Here is a 16,277-nt window from a genome sequence, read left to right on the forward strand (position 1 = left end):
AAATACCGGCTAAGTGTTGGTTCTACCGAGATTCGTTCTGATTTTCGGATTTTCTATCTTCCATGAAATTAAAACCCCATTTCTCACAATTGTTTGTGAGGAAACGATTGGATTAGATCGGATCCAACGAGGATTCCTCGCGATTGGGGTTCGATTGCGATTCTATAGGGATTCGATTAATCTGACTAAGTTAGAATAGTCATGCTATTATAGTTTTTATTTTATTTTCGAACTGCGGTATTTAATCGAGGATACTGAAACGTTAGAAGATTTTTTTTGTAATAGGCCCTTGACCAGAAAGTACGTACTTCCCTACAGAACATACGTAGGGAAGTATGTAGTATAACGGAAAAAATTCAATCAAAAGCTGCTCCTCGCCCCCCCCCCCTCCCCCTCTCCTTCAACACCAGGCGAAAGCAAGGATTCGGATTCTGAGATTCGAATCCTTTTAAGGTTTGGGCTTCGCTTTTCCCAGGCAGAGATAAACCCTCTAAGCACTATTCAAAATTTCTTAATATTCTACACATGGTAGATGGTCCTAAGACGAATGAACCCAAAGTAAACACAAAATCCGAGCGTTTAAAGCTCAACTAATTACATTAATAGCCTTTCTTGTGCCATAACAAATGGCTAATCATCAATCCAACGGTGTAAATTATGATTCATCAATGGGTTTTTCCCCTGTTGCTTCTACAGGGTACGGTTTCACTCTAGAGCAGAAGATTCAGCCTCCATCACATGGTCTTTGGACACGCTGCTCAACGGTACAAAAAAACGCTCCACCGGCTGGCGATGCCGGTTTTGCCATAAAGCTAGCTAGCGGTTCAATTATGGGTCTAACTGTGATCGCTCTTTTTATTCGTCAGCAATTCATTTAGAATTCAGATCATTCGCCAAATAATGTAGCTGCTCCAGTTAGCGGTTTGTTAGTCGGCAGCGATTAGCGGTACGTACTAGACACGTACCGAGCGTTAGCCAGTTAATTGCTCGCGCTGTTGGGTGCGGTTGGGGTCCGTTTTATTTTACAACTAATTGCCGAAATCATATTACATATTACACTCACTCCCAATGATGCTCTATGCTGAAAGCCAGCGTGCTCAAACGTAAACAGCTGATAGCTTTGGAAGAACGAGAAAGCTTTCGAAATCCGTAAACCCCCGTTCGGGACTATCGTCTCGCTGGTGTGCCATGTTTTTTTTTTTTCTTTCACTGATCAATTCTGAGGGCGGACGAGGGTGTGATCGAAATTTTCGTGAAAGTTTCGGCCGGCTAAACATTATGCGTATGTGTGACCCCGTTTTGTAGCGGGAGTGGAGTGTGCCACAGGGCCACCACCGTGTCCGTACGGCGGGCGGTGATCGATGCTGCGATCACAGCACGACGCTCACGCGCGCTGGAATGTGTCGATCGTATTGTGTGATTGTAAAGCAAACACGACGCAACTTTCATTGATTGAATTAACCGCCGACCGACCGATTGTTTTGTTGTGTGACTACAATTAATTTCATTCTTTCACAGCTTTTGAACGACATTAAAAAAAAAAAGAAGATGAGAATTTTCTACACCTTCTGGACGGTGGGTCTGCTGTGTACAGTTCTTCACTGTTCCTCTGCAAGAAAGCTTGAAAGTAAGTCATATTTGTGAATGTTTTTTTGAATTAATATTTTTTTAAAATTGACGTGTTTTTCTTACAATCATTGCTGTTCCGCTAGACATAGCTTCGAATATTATTCCCGGCAGTAATGCGTTAGGACAGCAGAAACAGAACGTAGTCGACACATACGAAGATGTTTCAGGCTCGGAAAATCAACCGGATGTCGGCAGTGAAGCCCTCCCGGAGAGTACCGAAACGAACGAAATTGAAGATGAAGTTGCCAGCCCGGAAGTGGTGAACGAGGTACTGGAAGAATCGAACGTCGTCCCACAAGAAACGGTCAGCGAAGCGACCGTGGTCAACATGGACGATTCGAGCTTAATAAATCGTTACTGCCGGTGTACGGCGTACGAGTGTAATTGTTGCCGCGACATTGACGTGCCACTGTTCCCGGTGAAAGGGCCAGGATGTGCCGTGATACAGTACCTGGATGGTGACCGAATGTCGGTTGGTGTTAAGTTTGCCGATCGTATGATCGTGAATCGTGTCATTTCAGGTAACATGTATGATGGTAATTGATCGATAAGCATAATTTGTGAGCGAAAAACTACTTACAGCCAGAAGAGCGACACCCGTCTGTTTACCGCTGCCCGGTGGCTATAACCGCTTCTGCGGACGCGTCTACGGTATCTCGCGGAAGGCTAACGAAGGTTTCAAAGCTTGTCTGGGTCTGGAACTGCGGGCTGACGATGAGGTAGAGGCGGTGCTGCGTGTGTCCTGCTTTAAGTTTGGCCCTCGTGGACTGTCCGTGATGGATCCCGAACCACTTCCACCGGTCGATGACATTGACGTGGGCGACGAGGATGATGAGGACGAGGAAGATGAGGCGGAGGAGCTGTTTGGTTTTTCGCTCGGTACGCGATGAAAGCGTTGGCATGTTGAGGTTTTTGCTCACCATTTGCATAATGTTTCTTCATATTCTTTTTCTCCCAGACGAGGATGAAGATGACGACGATGATGAGGATGATGATGATGATGATGATGACGGTGGTGCCGATAGCGTGCAGGAGAATGAAACCGATCAGGGTGACTCACCGGACTACACCGGATTTAGCTTTCTTGATCGCGACCTAATGGGAAGCATATTCGGGGTGAAAAAGTTTTGGTAATCGGGAACGGAGCAGTTAGGTTAAGGTTAGTTTAAGGTACCGACAAAGATACTGACATCGATCTACAAAATCTAGCGGCTTAAAGAGTACATTTTGAAACATTTTAGATGGAATATACTTATGCTCTAGAAGCGAAGTTTGTAGGTAACCCAAATGCGATGCATTCCAATCGAATGTAAATAGTCATAGCTGCCGAATGCGGGTCAGTAGCAGAATTTATAAGTATTTATGAAGTGCATGTGTATTATTTATTGCCGACGGCACCGGCCGTCGATCCGCGTTTTAAAACGATTAAGGTTGATAAAATAAAACAAACAAAGAGCAAAAATAAAACTATCGGGAGAGAAAATCTAACGCCGTAACTTATTACAATTGAACTGCAGTTTTTTGTTTCGGAATTTATCGTCACACCATGTCAGGATTCTGGCAAACAGCGAAAAAATCCATCCCTGGTGCGACGAATAATTTACCTATCACTGTGTAGTTTTTTTTTTTTTGTTGTGATTTTTGTTTTTGTTTTGTGATTTTACACGATCTATTCTTCTCTAACCCGCCTAACCCAGATCCAGATCCTAGCCTTCCATCCCACATCTCCACATTCATCATCCACCAAGCATACTGGCCCGCCCAAAGAATGCTTTCTGGTACCACCGCACCACACATTCGCACAAAGTACATTCACGGTTTGATCTCTGGCTCGGCCATTCACCATTCACGCCCGCGATTTCCGTACCCAACAACATCGTTTCCTCGCACGCGGTGAGAGGAATCAGTTGGCGGCAATGTCCGCCACCGATGTGCTTTGATTTATATTGGCTTGATCGTTTTCATGCTTTTCCACCTGGGAAAAAGAGAAAAAATGTGTAAGTGAGTAGCTGAGGAGAATGCCGCCCAAAACGGTGCACCTGCCGGTACGTACAATTTTCTTTACGTAGCTCAGCTGCCGCTGGTCAGAACTGTTCACGTTGTCTACTTTGTATGGAGGCGTTATCGTTACCTCTTTACAGACCACAATATTTGGACCGGACCAGGTGACCTGCAAAATAAAAAGGGGTTTTGTCGAGTGAAAAACTGCATCTAGGTATTATATGAACATTTAATTCATCGTTGTAACGGAGAACAAGATATTAGCATTTTAACAAAGTAGGTTGTTTGATGCTTTTTAATTCTAGAGACAAAGCGTAGTAAACAAGCTTAGGTGCTGTCAATGGAGAGTGACACACTTTATTTATATAATAAAAATGGAAGGATTGATTTCTCTTTGGAATCGATTTAAATGACATCAATTAGTACTAATCTTAACCGAGCATGTTCGGAAAAAATAAGCAGGAAATGCCTTGAAAGATTCGTACTAAATTAGCTCAGGAAAGACGCTTTTATCGCTTGGAAAATCTTTGTAGGCCGCACCACGCACAACTTCATCCGGCATTTTGTTCGTCATCATTTGGGAAGCACTCTCGACCAAAGGGTAGTTGCCGTTATTCAACAAGGAGTACTATTTAGAATATGTCCTCCAAGGCCACTTGAGTCGCCATAAGCTATGAAGCTTTTTGGTAATGAAAGCTTTTGCTCAGCTCGATCGTACAGGAGTGGTTGCAAGAAGCATTTGCTATGTTTCATTAGCGCATCGAAATGGCCTACTTCCTCTCCAGATTTGGAGACCCGTTGGAGTTTAGCATACCGGGATACATGCTAGGAAAGTTGGACGGATTCAAGAGACGATTGTTTAAAATATGGGACGAAATTCCGGATGAAGTTGTGCGTGCGGCCAGTTATAATTTCTAAAAGCGTCTACGGGCCCGTTATCAAGTGCAAATGTGTGAGCTTTGAAATAAATTAAGTTTTAATTTTATTACATAAACAAAGTGTATCACTTCGATGATGCCACCCTGCGTATCGTATCATAAAGCAGTATTGTAAGCGAAGAGTCACAAAAATAACTGTAAGGCAACTCACCTGTTTGATAGTGCGTGCGATAGCCATGTAAAGGTTCTGACCTTCGGGACTGACGCCGGCAGAAAGCGCAGTTAGCTGGAGTCGTTTCTGTTCCACCTGATTCCGGGCGCGGGTGCTCAGCTGAAGGCGAAAGGGAAAGCGGATCGTTTACTAGCAAATGTGGCAATGGATCGCTCAACGCACAGGAAGACGAACTCGTCGCTCGGGCAGCGGTGGCAGTAGTAGCAGCACTAGCAACAGCAGCAGCAGCACCGAGCAGAGTAGTGTGCGGTATAAGCAACCGGGAAGTAATGAAGCAATTCAACTTACGCGCTCCAGATTTAACGACAGCGGTTGCTCCGGAACTATGCAGACTTCCTTTTTCACCTGAACATCGCTGCACATGGCCAGATTGACGATGTAGACGTCGTTCAGTTTGGCTGTTTTACTCGCTGCTGGGCATTCTGTGTTAAGGGAGGAGAAAGCTAAGGAAAATCTTTGCGGGAAAAGAAATGAAAACACTGCATCACACACAGGCATTGCTCAGCCCTGGAAACATAAACAAAGCCGATCCACCAACGCATCGTTCGCAATACTGATCCAACTGGTCCTGCAAAGCCAGCCAGCCAGTGGATGCTGACAAGAAGCAGCAGGTTGGTTTCTACTAATGCTTCAGCGTTTTGCTTTCACGCCACTTTGAAAAGGATACTTAGTATGAGCATTTTCGTTTGCTGGTCGAACGCCAACACCTCGCCCTCGATGTTGGCATTGTAGCAGGTCGTACACTCTACCGTACTGCCGATAGAGAAACAGTCCTGTACCAGGCCAGCCATTACGACGGTGTTTTTATTTGCGTTCGGTGCGGTGCACTTATTCCGTTTCTCACTACTGCTTTGTCGTGTTCTCTCCCTTGGCTTTACTTTCCCAATCGTTCATTTATTATTATCGAAATGACAGAATTGCAGTTTTCTTCACAACATGACAATTTGGCAAGCGGACCGAGATGACAGCAAAGGTTCGAAGCATCTGTTTTGCATATCCCGCCATGTTTGATACACGATTGACGGATGGTTTTCACAATTTATATTTGTGCCTCAAAATAGATGTTCTTGTGGCCTAGAGAATTATACAAATAAAACAACTGTACAGCTTAAATATGTTTGTTTCCCGAACAAAATTACGAGTGATGGAGTTTCTTTTCCTTCACGTTACCTAATTGTTTACGTTATTAAATTCAACAGGCCGCGTTAGATACTTTTGAACTGGGCAACAAAACTACATGTGCACAAGACATGAATTGCAATTCGAATGAAATACATTAACGTAGAGTTGATTACACATCACGAAAACAATTTAAAACCGTGGTGGGCAACATGTACAGAGGCGAGACAACGCATCCGTAGTGTGGCCTACAGCCGCTCGGTGTCTGGCGCCCTTGGAGGCCTTTCAGCGAAAATTCACAAAATTCGCTCTACGTTCCTGATGGAATCCTGTAGATTATAGGAGTCACTGTGCGCTTCTCGGTCTAGAGTCGCAGTGCCAACGTGCTTGTAATATACAGAGATCCTTTGTAGTGGGCCTTTCGGACAATCGGATCGACTCGCCGGGTCTACTCTCTGCAGTTAGGCTTTACGTCCGAGTGAGAATTCTCTGATCTAGGAGACTTCTGGACGTTCAGCTATCTGGCACGTGCCGCGGTTCTCAATAGTATTTGTTCCTTGAGTCCGTGCACTCGTTAGCATCTTTCTCTTAGTCAGAATTTTCTATTTTGTATTTTAAAATAACATAGTTTACATAAATAAATTAACAAATGTCCGGTTGCTGACGGTCACAAACAACGTTAACCTCACGGCACATACGTAAAAACGGATTCTAGGTGCTAAAATCGGTTACGGCGATCCTCTACATTGTCGTTTCGATCTTGCACGGAGCGATCTCGGCAGGATGTTTAAGCTAAGACCAGATAATAGTCCCGGCAAGTCGATCCGGTTAAATCTCCATGATATTATAAGACGCAAAATCAAAACCTAATACACATACAACGTCCGAATTGATAGATAAATTGATTAGTGAAGTATTTTCAACAAGTATCACACGATGGAACGAATTTTCCGAAACTTTTTGCAGCATTTACAACTTGTTAAACTGCCAAGAAAAGTGAAAAATCCATCCAAGGACAAACGCCTACAGGAACAGGAAGGATAAGCAGCTGTACTAATATTTTAGCACAACAGAATAGCCAGCAATTGCTCAGCATGAATCGGCCACCCAACGTTTATAAACCCAGCTCGAGTTGCTTCACCGGGCGGTACACGTACAAACTGAACACCCGAAGTCTACCTCCTCAACGCATCCCGTCTGTCAACCGGGCATGGTAGGTAGAAAAATGCATGCGGCAGCAAATCTTCGCACCCGAGAACGGCAGCCGGTGTTCAAGATCGCCATGTTTGTATTAGCCAACATAAACTTCAATACACGTGTGCGTTGGTTGCGGACTTAAGTGCGAATAAAATAGTCGCTCGTTTCAATTCTTAACCAAATATAGCTGTAATCGTAGCTAACAATCGTAAGTATTCGTCGTACGGTGTGATATACCGCCGGCCAGCTGTATTCTATGTGGTTTTTTCCACAAATACGCCGGGCTGACCGAGCCTGCTGGGCACTTGTGATGTACAGGCACATGTATAGACCGGCTTTGAAATTCCGCATCTTTTCAGCTGTGTGTGTCTGTGTGGGGTTGCCGCATTGCCAACAACGAAAATGATTGCCGGTCGTCCACTGCTGTTTCTATCGCTACCGAGTCTGGCGCTGATTGTGGGCCTCGTTTGGTACCGCCGCAAGTTCAAGCCGGACGCCGGAGATCGTGGTGGGGAAAAAAGCAAAGAATGTGAAAGTCGAGCGATCGTGTCGCGCGGTGTCAGCATGGTGGAGCACGAGCCGGATATGCGGCAGTCTTCCTCGCTGCCCATACTGCAGTCCGTCGTCAATGGTGGCGATGGTACGGAAAGTTGGGAAAATTGTTCCGGTTCCGGTCATTCGTCGGCCGGATCGTCCCGTTCGGCACCGATAGACATCGTGCCGAACAAGAGCCCTACCAAGGGCGATGACGCGGCTGAACTGTTGGGCCGTTCGCACCTGCTGCTCGCGGATGATGATGAGGAGTGCAGCTTCAGCCCATCAATTGATCTGCCCGGCTCGGTGGTTTCACGCTATCCGAGCAATCTGAGGAAGTTCAACCAAATGATGATGGAACCGACCAAAGAACCGGTCATCATTCGTCCGACCAAAGCTGCATCACTGCAGAGCGGTTACTTTCGCGTGCCGGATGAGAAGGAAAATGGAAATGTTGAATCTTCCCCACCACTGCAACAACAACAAACCCAGTGCAGCGATAATGATCGGGTAAATGGTAACAACAGTCTGGTGGTGGTCACATCGCCTAACGATAACACAAACGCTGATGATACCTTTGACCAGAAGCCGGAAACGTTCAATGAACGCAACGAACAAACCGGAAGTCCACCGCTTAGCATTTGCAGCGTGCGTTCCGAGGATTCGGGCAAGGGTTCGAGCCCACCGCACTCGGTTGGACAGTCTGGGTCGATGTACGAATTTCTCGTGCCCGCCTTCTTGGTGGCCGGCATGCTCGGCAAGGACGGTACGTTCGTGAAGCACGTGAAGAAGATGACCGGCGCAAACGTGATCATCAAGCGAAATCCGGACACACACATTAGTAAAGTCTGCACGTTGGAGGGTACGGAGCAGGAAATTCAGAACGCATTAGCAGTGATCCGGGACAAGTTTCCACTGAGGCGGTTTCCAACCCTTACCCTGCAGCGCGTTGAAATTAGCCGCGTCGAAACGGTCATCCCACTATCGTTGATGAATGACACGTGTTCAAGCGTAAGTTCGTCTCCCGTCATCCCGATCCAGACGATCCTCTATCTTGTTTTCTTTTTTCGTTTTCCTTTTTCAATGTATTTTGTTTAGCTGCCGCTGGTCGAAGGTATCAACAATGACGTCGCAATAAGCTGCATCATTACCGTAGGCCATCTGTTCGTGCACCAGCCACTCCATCCTACCCACCTGACGCTTAACAGTATGCAGAACTCGCTGAATCAAAGCTACACGCTCAACGAGGCGCCCGAACTGCCAGAGATCGTACCGAATGTGGTCTGTGTGGCGTTCGTCGCCAACAACTGGTACCGGGCGCAGGTCGTGCAGCACATGACGGAAAGCAATTTGGTTTTAGTGAAATACCTGGACTACGGTGGCTTCTCGATGCTGCCCCCACATAGCCTACGTCAAATCCGTACAGATTTCATCTCCGTACCGTTTCAATCGATAGAATGTGTGCTGTCCAATATTGTGCCGATTGGTAGGTGACCCCCTCCCAAGCACAAACTCGTGTAGTTTCAGGCTGAAGTTAAAATCGTTCTTGTTTTTTATGCGTCTCGTTTCCAGATGAAAGTTGGTCAGCGGAAGCTACTGCACTGTTCCGTAGGTTAACAAACAACGCTATTATGCAAGCACAAGTAGCGGGATACACTGATGCGGGTATCCCTGAAATTTACCTATTTTCTTCAATAGCAAAAGATGTAAGTATTGCAACTGCATTTCTCCAATTCTTCCCTGACTCAAAGCACAAAAATTCGTTCGAAACGTGTTTCAAGCGATCGTGTTTTTTGTTTTTTGTTTTTTTTTTTTGCTCTCATTTTGTTCTATACAAACCAATCTCACTAGCTTATCAAATTTGTAGTTTTAAAGTGTAGATGTTTATTGCTGCGGTTAGATTGGCCGCCCTTATCTTGCCACCACTCCTTTTCTCACTTTCCGACCGATCTTCCCGCCTGCACTGTGCGGCGGGAGCGATGGTGGCAAAAGTGTTGGTCGCGCTGTTGTGTTGCGGAAACTAAGCGTGATAGCGCGTTTGATAATGAACTGTTTAATTTTGTTTTAAATCGCTTTTGTTTTGTGTTGCAAGTAAGGAATTTTGCTTTCTGTGGGTGGGTGAGGTTAAATATTTCTTCATAGTTTAATTTTTTTTTAAATCTGAAAAATACAATTTCAGCTTTTTCCCCTTTGCCTCGTGTAGATAGTTTGAGTATGCGCCAGGTGCTCAAAAAGCGATTTTCAAGTGAAAAAAAAAAATCACAAATTTTCATGGGGAATATGAATGATTGATTTAGAAATCTTTCGTGGTCCGCGACCTTAACGGCCAATCGCTTGGTTGGTGGTTTGCGACCGTACCACACCTGGAGTGATTAGAATCAGCTTGTTGTTTCTTATCAACCTGAGGCGAACACAGAACCGTTTGCTAATTGTTGTAATAAGAAATTATTTGTTATGACTATATTATTGATTATTTGACTCAACCATAAAATTTCTTCTCTCCTTTCAGAATGTAATTTTCATTAATAAAGAAATGGTTGCGCGCGGCTTCGCCAGATGGATTGACTGAACTGTGTTGAATGCAAAAGTAGGTGAACAAATTAATAACAAATTAAAAAAAAGCATATATAAGGAAACACAGTGAGATTGAAGATAGGAGGAAGCGTGCTACGAAAGATAATTGGAGATATGGGGGAGTAAAAGCAAAAGCAATCAGGCTGGCGGCTCGTCACAGTAGCGGTCAGTTCGTTTGTTTCGGTGTGGTGCCAAGGACTTGAAAACAGAAGGAGTCGGAAGATGGAGAAAACATATGCGCGCTCAGACACGTAACACGCGGCGTGTGGCTTGTTTATTTTTTTTTAAAGCCACTTCCGGTACATTTTGCGACACTCTTAACACATCTTCGTTTCGGTTTGTCTTCCGGTTTGTCTCCCTTGAATCAGTATCCCTTTTTTGGGGTAGTGTGGCACCGGTTTGACGAGAGAGAAAACACACACAAAATCGTGCGCATTTATCGAAACACAGCCAGCCCCTCCACTTCATGTCCCTCGAACCTGCACGGACCACTTTTCTCACCAAACTCTCTTGTGTTTTTGGATCATCGCCGGTCACGCCGATGGCACTGGACGCCTCCTGTCGTCATGTTCATTAAAACATCCTTCCTCGTTACTGTTACAATTATGAAATGAAGAAAATTTGTGAATAATACGTTTAAAAACATAAGAATGCGAAAACCCGTCGTTCAAGCTTTTTTTCTTCTTCACGTGTCTTAGACTATTGTCAGCTAAGGCAGTTTATTATTTTAGATATTTTGTATAAGGGTATTTATGAAATAAATTCAAACAAAATTAATTGATCTTACTTCCTCAGTGTCTTTATGTGTGCGTTAAATTGTTCATCGTTAAGAAAGAAACTTTTTTTTTGTCATGAATCATCGCCCGAAAATCCGTTTTCCACGCTGTGAACTGACCATCGGTAACTAGAAGACAACGATGGTACAGAAGTAGAAGAAAGTACGCACACGGTCACACTACCGCGTTTGTTAGATCGTTCAAGCTCTTACGTACAAATACGGTGCTGCTGTCGGTTTACGGTTGTACTGAAAATACGGATCGTTCTAAATTTAGTATCGGCCCAACATTAATTAGGCCAAATGCGAGTGTCTTGCGAGACGCTTGTGCAACACAGAGAGATGCGTATTTCGGGCGAAAAAAGAATGGCGTAAACGCCCCCCCACCCCTTTTTGAAAGACAAACACACGCAGCCATCGTACGTGGTACGCACGAGACATTTTAAAACGATATCAGCGAGAGAGAGATTGTCCTCGGTATCGGTAAAATGCGCCAGACATATTTTCCTTAAACGTTTGTTGCAGATCATTTTATAAATACTGATCCTGCGAATATGTTACATATCTAAAATTTCTCCCATCTCTTCATATGTGCGATTTTCGTCCGTATCAAACAGCAACGTGTAACGTTCAACTTTCAGAAAAAGTCGTCATTTGGCACATGTAACTTACTTTCAAATCTTTGCAACATTGGCCCGTCCCATGTGATCAGCAGCAGCAGCAGCAACTATGAGTTCAACTTTCCAAAAGTCATTGCGTCTACACTTGCGTGCTTCTGCTATCGTTTTCTGCTCGCCGTAACAGCAGGTTACGGTTTTGACCGGTTTGACGAAGATTATTGTTATGTGGTGGTGTGGTGCTGCTTCTTTTGAAATATTAATGGGTCAATGCGGTCTCGATATGAATCACGCACCAGCGCTAAAACGAATTGTTGAACCGAGATGCTGCGGGGTCTGGAATTGATTGATCACCAGATACGTGAAGGGATGGGTTTTAAAATGTTTTCTTTTTGTTTATGTGAGTATTTGGAACTCAGCGTTGCAATTTTTGAATTGGCCTTAGTAACATTAAGTGCGATTTAAAGATGTTAAAGAAAACATATTTGTAATGTGTTTTAATTGATCTTAAATTTAACCATAATTTAACATTTGTTAATCATTTGTTAATTAAACAAAACTCATTTGTTGGACTTCGTGTTACAACAAACCTATGTAACTACAACAATAAAAATAAATATAATAGTAAACTGGTTTATTATGGGCTGTTCCTTGGCAGTGGCGGCAGTGTGTGCCGGTCTTCACATGACAGGATCGGTGTTCAAATCCCATTCGCATCATTCCCACGTAGAAAGGACTGGCTATCCTCACTACGTGGTATCAGCTAGTCTATTTAGTTAATTAAATGGCCGACGTAATTTAGTAAATCATAATGCCTAGTAAAAGAATATTTATCATATGCTCACTAACATTATAGAGTTGAGGCCTCCTGGTAGCTCTGTGCTCACTGAGGGCGAATTGCTCGAAGAGGGCAAAGAGCTACCTTGTGAGAGCGAACAACTCGAAGAGTGTGAAGCGTTACCTTGTGAGGTCGATCTATCTTTTAGAAGCAGAGCGCACTCAGAGTCCTCAGTTGCTAACGAGAGGTGAGGACTCTCGTTAGCTCTCGTGTTCACTATCCAACACTAATTCTAGGCTGAAATTATTTTTATTTATTTATATTCTAGTATTATGGCTTATCACCGTATTGTCAGTTGTTGGCTTAGATCCTAAAACAAAAACCCCTGTTTGGTTTGATTATTCATGATCAATTTCAGGCATATACAATTTAAATCTTTTTCTAATTTACCATAAGTTTTGTTGCCGTTGAATAATTGATAAAAAAAATAATAATAAACACAGAGCTTTTAGTACAGCATTATTGACTTTCCTGACAAACAATTGGTTGGCCGTAACATACGTTGATGCGAAATCGATTTACGATCGAAATGAAAATGATCATACTGAGCCTATGAAAGTCTGTCAACAATGAAATATTTAGTAGAAACTGTACATACCGTAGAACCGATGGAAAAGGGGAAAAGAATCTTTTTTTTTTAATAATTGCTAGCTCTTTATGAGAGTCTTAATAAGCCTTATCCCGAGTGAGCTTGGAAGCCAGTCTGCTTACATCCTGCTATTTTGTGATGAAATGCTGTGTTTTGGATTATCTGTCCGTGTCTTATGCGACCGTGACAGAGCGGCAGGGACATTGCATTTTCAGATGACGGTGCTAGACAGTGAACGGTTCAAGGATTTTCTGCTACTGGTTAGTAGCGTTAGTTAGCGGATCTCCGAGCGGATCTCCGAGTTCGGAACCGTCCGGAATCGTCCGAGCCGCCCGGAGTTGTTAGGACCGCTAGTCGACAGTTCGTAAACCGTTTAGCCAAACGGCTCCGGACGACTCCGGACGACTCCAACGGCTCTGGTTGCCGACTAACGGCTCTGAACGGTTCTAAACGGCCCTTGATGACTCCGGACGACTCCAACGGCTTCGGACTGTTTCAGGCGGAACCGTGGTTTTGATTTAGCCGGAATCAGAGCCGGAGTTACGATGTTCGGAAGCGGTTCGAAGCCGAGCGTGCGGTTCCGTGAACCCATCACTACTGCTTAGGGATTTGGTGCTCTCCGCATTTATGGGGGATCTGGTCGGTGCTCAATTTGCCTCCAATAAACCCAGCTTGGTAGCTACTGAAATCTGCAGTAGGTTGATCACCTTTCGCTCATCCGACTTGATATTTCAAGCCTTGTTGCGGTACAGAGCGATCATGGGAATACAACTGCTTAACGTCGTATTTATCAAGCCAAAAAGAAGAAGAAGGTCTATAGGAAATGTAAAATAGCTAATTTTCATTAGCTAATTTCCTCCGTCGAATAGGACCAATTCAGTAGATTTTCAGTATGCTTTTCTATTCCTAATATTTTTGAATAGTCTATGTTATCGCTTGGTGGTTGGTGATGATGGTTGTTACCCGACTAAATACTTTGGGATTATACTTTTCTTATCGGTATAAGCAAAAAAGAAGAATTTCAGGTCTTACGTTACTAAACAAAAGAAAGAATGATAAATCTTTCTCGCTTTGACAATATCGAGCAAGTGATAAAATTAGCAATAAAGAACGAAACGTTTCTGAATAATCGGACTTACTTCTGAAACTCAACCACAAGAACTTGTAAGTCTTGGGAGGAATCTTCAGGTGCGGGTAAGTTCGTTCCCCCTTTGCCTTCCCTACGAATGTTGGTCCCTCACTAATTTACGGCACCTCGATCCCTACTTCTCGTGAGCGATCCATCTAACGGCGGATGCTTGCATCCGGTTTTGTTCCCGTCAGCAACAGTTTGACAAATTTGAATTTCCTGGGTTTTTTTGTTACTCGTTTCTGACCATCATATTCCAGAAGTTTTACAGCATCTTCAAACGGAGGACACATTCCAGATAAGCAAATGGTTGTATGGATCATTAAGAAAAGTATGTATAATGTTGCATTACTTGGCTGCCCTGTTTGTGACGATGCCGTATCGCAATCGCTTGACACGAACAACTGATGGCCCTTGTGAAAAATATCGTCAATTGAAAGTTTCTTAATAGCGACCAATATAATTTTTTTTGGGCAACCTTATTTCAGAGGATCTTACTTCATTATTCTGCAGCTAAGACAGGAAAGCGAGTGTTCACTAAGGCTCAGACGTGATTTGGATTTGCTGCCACTGAACTAGGAGATTCTGTTGTCAGTGTGTGTTTAGCAATACCGCACCGATATGGCTATGGATTCGACTCATCCTTAAATTATATTATAGGATCTTCATACTTTACAACGCAATGCGTTCACGGCGTACAGATCGGTAGCATATTTCTCAAAATATCTGAGCTTTAGTGTACGGGCAAAATCAACCGTTTGGGAAGACGAGTCATATGGCCAAATTGAGCGACGGAGGATAATTAGCGTGTTAGGGGTGGCTGGTTGTCCTACTGTTCTGGACAGCCTGTTTTCATCCTACGAGACTTTAAACAGTTCAGGGCTACTATAAACGCCTTCAAGAAAATATTCGGTATCAACGTATGCATTAAAAAAAGCGACAAAATGTTCCAATTGTTAATGCCGAAACTTAGCACTACAGTTTTTTCGTACCGCCTGCTCAATCCGAGCCTAGAAAAATCTCTCTGGGAGTCTGCGGGCTGGGGGAGGGGTGAGGCCTTACATGCCACCCCCTATATATTGCGATAAATATAGCCTTGCAATAAATAAAAAGGGAAAATGGTAAAATTAAACGGAAAAGAAAACTGTATCAATTCAAATTGCATTCCTTTCTGAAAGAAATTTATAATTTCACAAGATTATCTCTAATTTTTGTCATTTTGGCTGGCACTTTGGCCATAGATGCATATGTTATATTTTATGCATATATTTTATTTTTTTAATATGCATATTTATGCGCATATGCATATATTTTTTCCAAATAGTTTTTTCTATTTATTATTTTGCTTTTTCTTGGCCTGGCGACCTTCTAAGGACACGCTGGCCATCTAATGGCTTTCTAGACTGGCGATACCAGGTAGTCAGTCATCACTACGGGAAGAACGGTCTGGATGGCATTTGAAACCCTTTCCTGCCTCATCAGGACCGGCTCCGCGTTCGCCTACACCACCGAGTCGCCCCAAATATATTCTGTTCTTCAAATTGACCCAGAAATTCTTGATCACGCGGAATTGGGGCACGTTAAGTTTGACGTTCTTAGGATCATCAGATTCCCCAAACGCTTAATTTTTTTACAGCGCTCACTTTGAGTAGATGACGAATACATCTTTCTGGTGCATTTTACTGCAGGTTGCAACTTTAGGGAGGCATCTTGCACTGCAAATGTTGCTGGTCCCCGCCAGTCCTCAGAAAAAGACGACGGCATAGCAAAATATGTCCTTTTCAATTTTCACTGAATGTGAACCGTAATTTCTGTTGAATGCTCTAGTTGCTTAAAATTATTTCAAGGCTAGATCCCGACTTCCTCTCTATAGACTTTTCCGCTTTCAGATGTGCCGACATCTTATCTTATCCGACACGAGCTGTCACACACCGGCCGATATTTTTCTAGGCTTCTAGGATTGAGCAGGCGGTACGAACAAACTGTTGTGCTGCGTTTGTCACTTCGTAGCTACTAGAAATAAAGTGGTGATGCTCTCACACTTTGACAGTATGTACTGAACTAGTATGCATTGACTACTGACCGGTGGACCGTCCATCGGCATGAAGAAATAGGAAAATTTTGTCGCTTTTTTAAATGCATACATTGATACAAACCCTCGCTAA

General features: G+C 43.7%; 3 protein-coding genes across 3 annotated transcripts in view; 2 read left to right on the forward strand and 1 right to left on the reverse strand.

Annotated features, from left to right (window-relative positions):
* Window positions 1-1,548: 1,548 nt before the first annotated feature.
* On the forward strand, window positions 1,549-2,827 carry LOC126567058 (uncharacterized). Its single transcript, XM_050223314.1, has 4 exons — window positions 1,549-1,627; window positions 1,713-2,150; window positions 2,212-2,508; window positions 2,588-2,827. The coding sequence occupies exons 1-4, from the start codon at window positions 1,549-1,551 to the stop codon at window positions 2,761-2,763; spliced, it is 990 nt and encodes a 329-aa protein (XP_050079271.1). The 3' UTR covers window positions 2,764-2,827.
* Window positions 2,828-3,505: 678 nt separating this feature from the next.
* LOC126559171 (LSM12 homolog A-like) overlaps window positions 3,506-16,277 on the reverse strand; it is a 213,181-nt gene continuing 200,409 nt past the window's right edge. The window contains exons 2-6 of the mRNA XM_050215289.1: window positions 5,408-5,579; window positions 5,029-5,162; window positions 4,720-4,839; window positions 3,683-3,799; window positions 3,506-3,604 (exon numbers count right to left, since the gene is read on the reverse strand). Coding sequence (XP_050071246.1) covers window positions 3,533-3,604; window positions 3,683-3,799; window positions 4,720-4,839; window positions 5,029-5,162; window positions 5,408-5,531 — 567 coding nt within the window. The 5' untranslated portion in view covers window positions 5,532-5,579 and the 3' untranslated portion in view covers window positions 3,506-3,532. The remainder of the gene's footprint in view (window positions 3,605-3,682; window positions 3,800-4,719; window positions 4,840-5,028; window positions 5,163-5,407; window positions 5,580-16,277) is intronic.
* LOC126557546 (A-kinase anchor protein 1, mitochondrial) lies at window positions 7,455-10,267 on the forward strand. Its single transcript, XM_050213355.1, has 4 exons — window positions 7,455-8,601; window positions 8,689-9,076; window positions 9,163-9,296; window positions 10,100-10,267. Exons 1-4 carry the CDS (start codon window positions 7,459-7,461, stop codon window positions 10,157-10,159), a joined length of 1,725 nt encoding a protein of 574 aa, XP_050069312.1. The 5' UTR covers window positions 7,455-7,458; the 3' UTR covers window positions 10,160-10,267.

The sequence above is a fragment of the Anopheles maculipalpis genome, chromosome 2RL, assembly GCF_943734695.1.
Source record: "Anopheles maculipalpis chromosome 2RL, idAnoMacuDA_375_x, whole genome shotgun sequence".
NCBI lineage: Eukaryota > Metazoa > Arthropoda > Insecta > Diptera > Culicidae > Anopheles > Anopheles maculipalpis.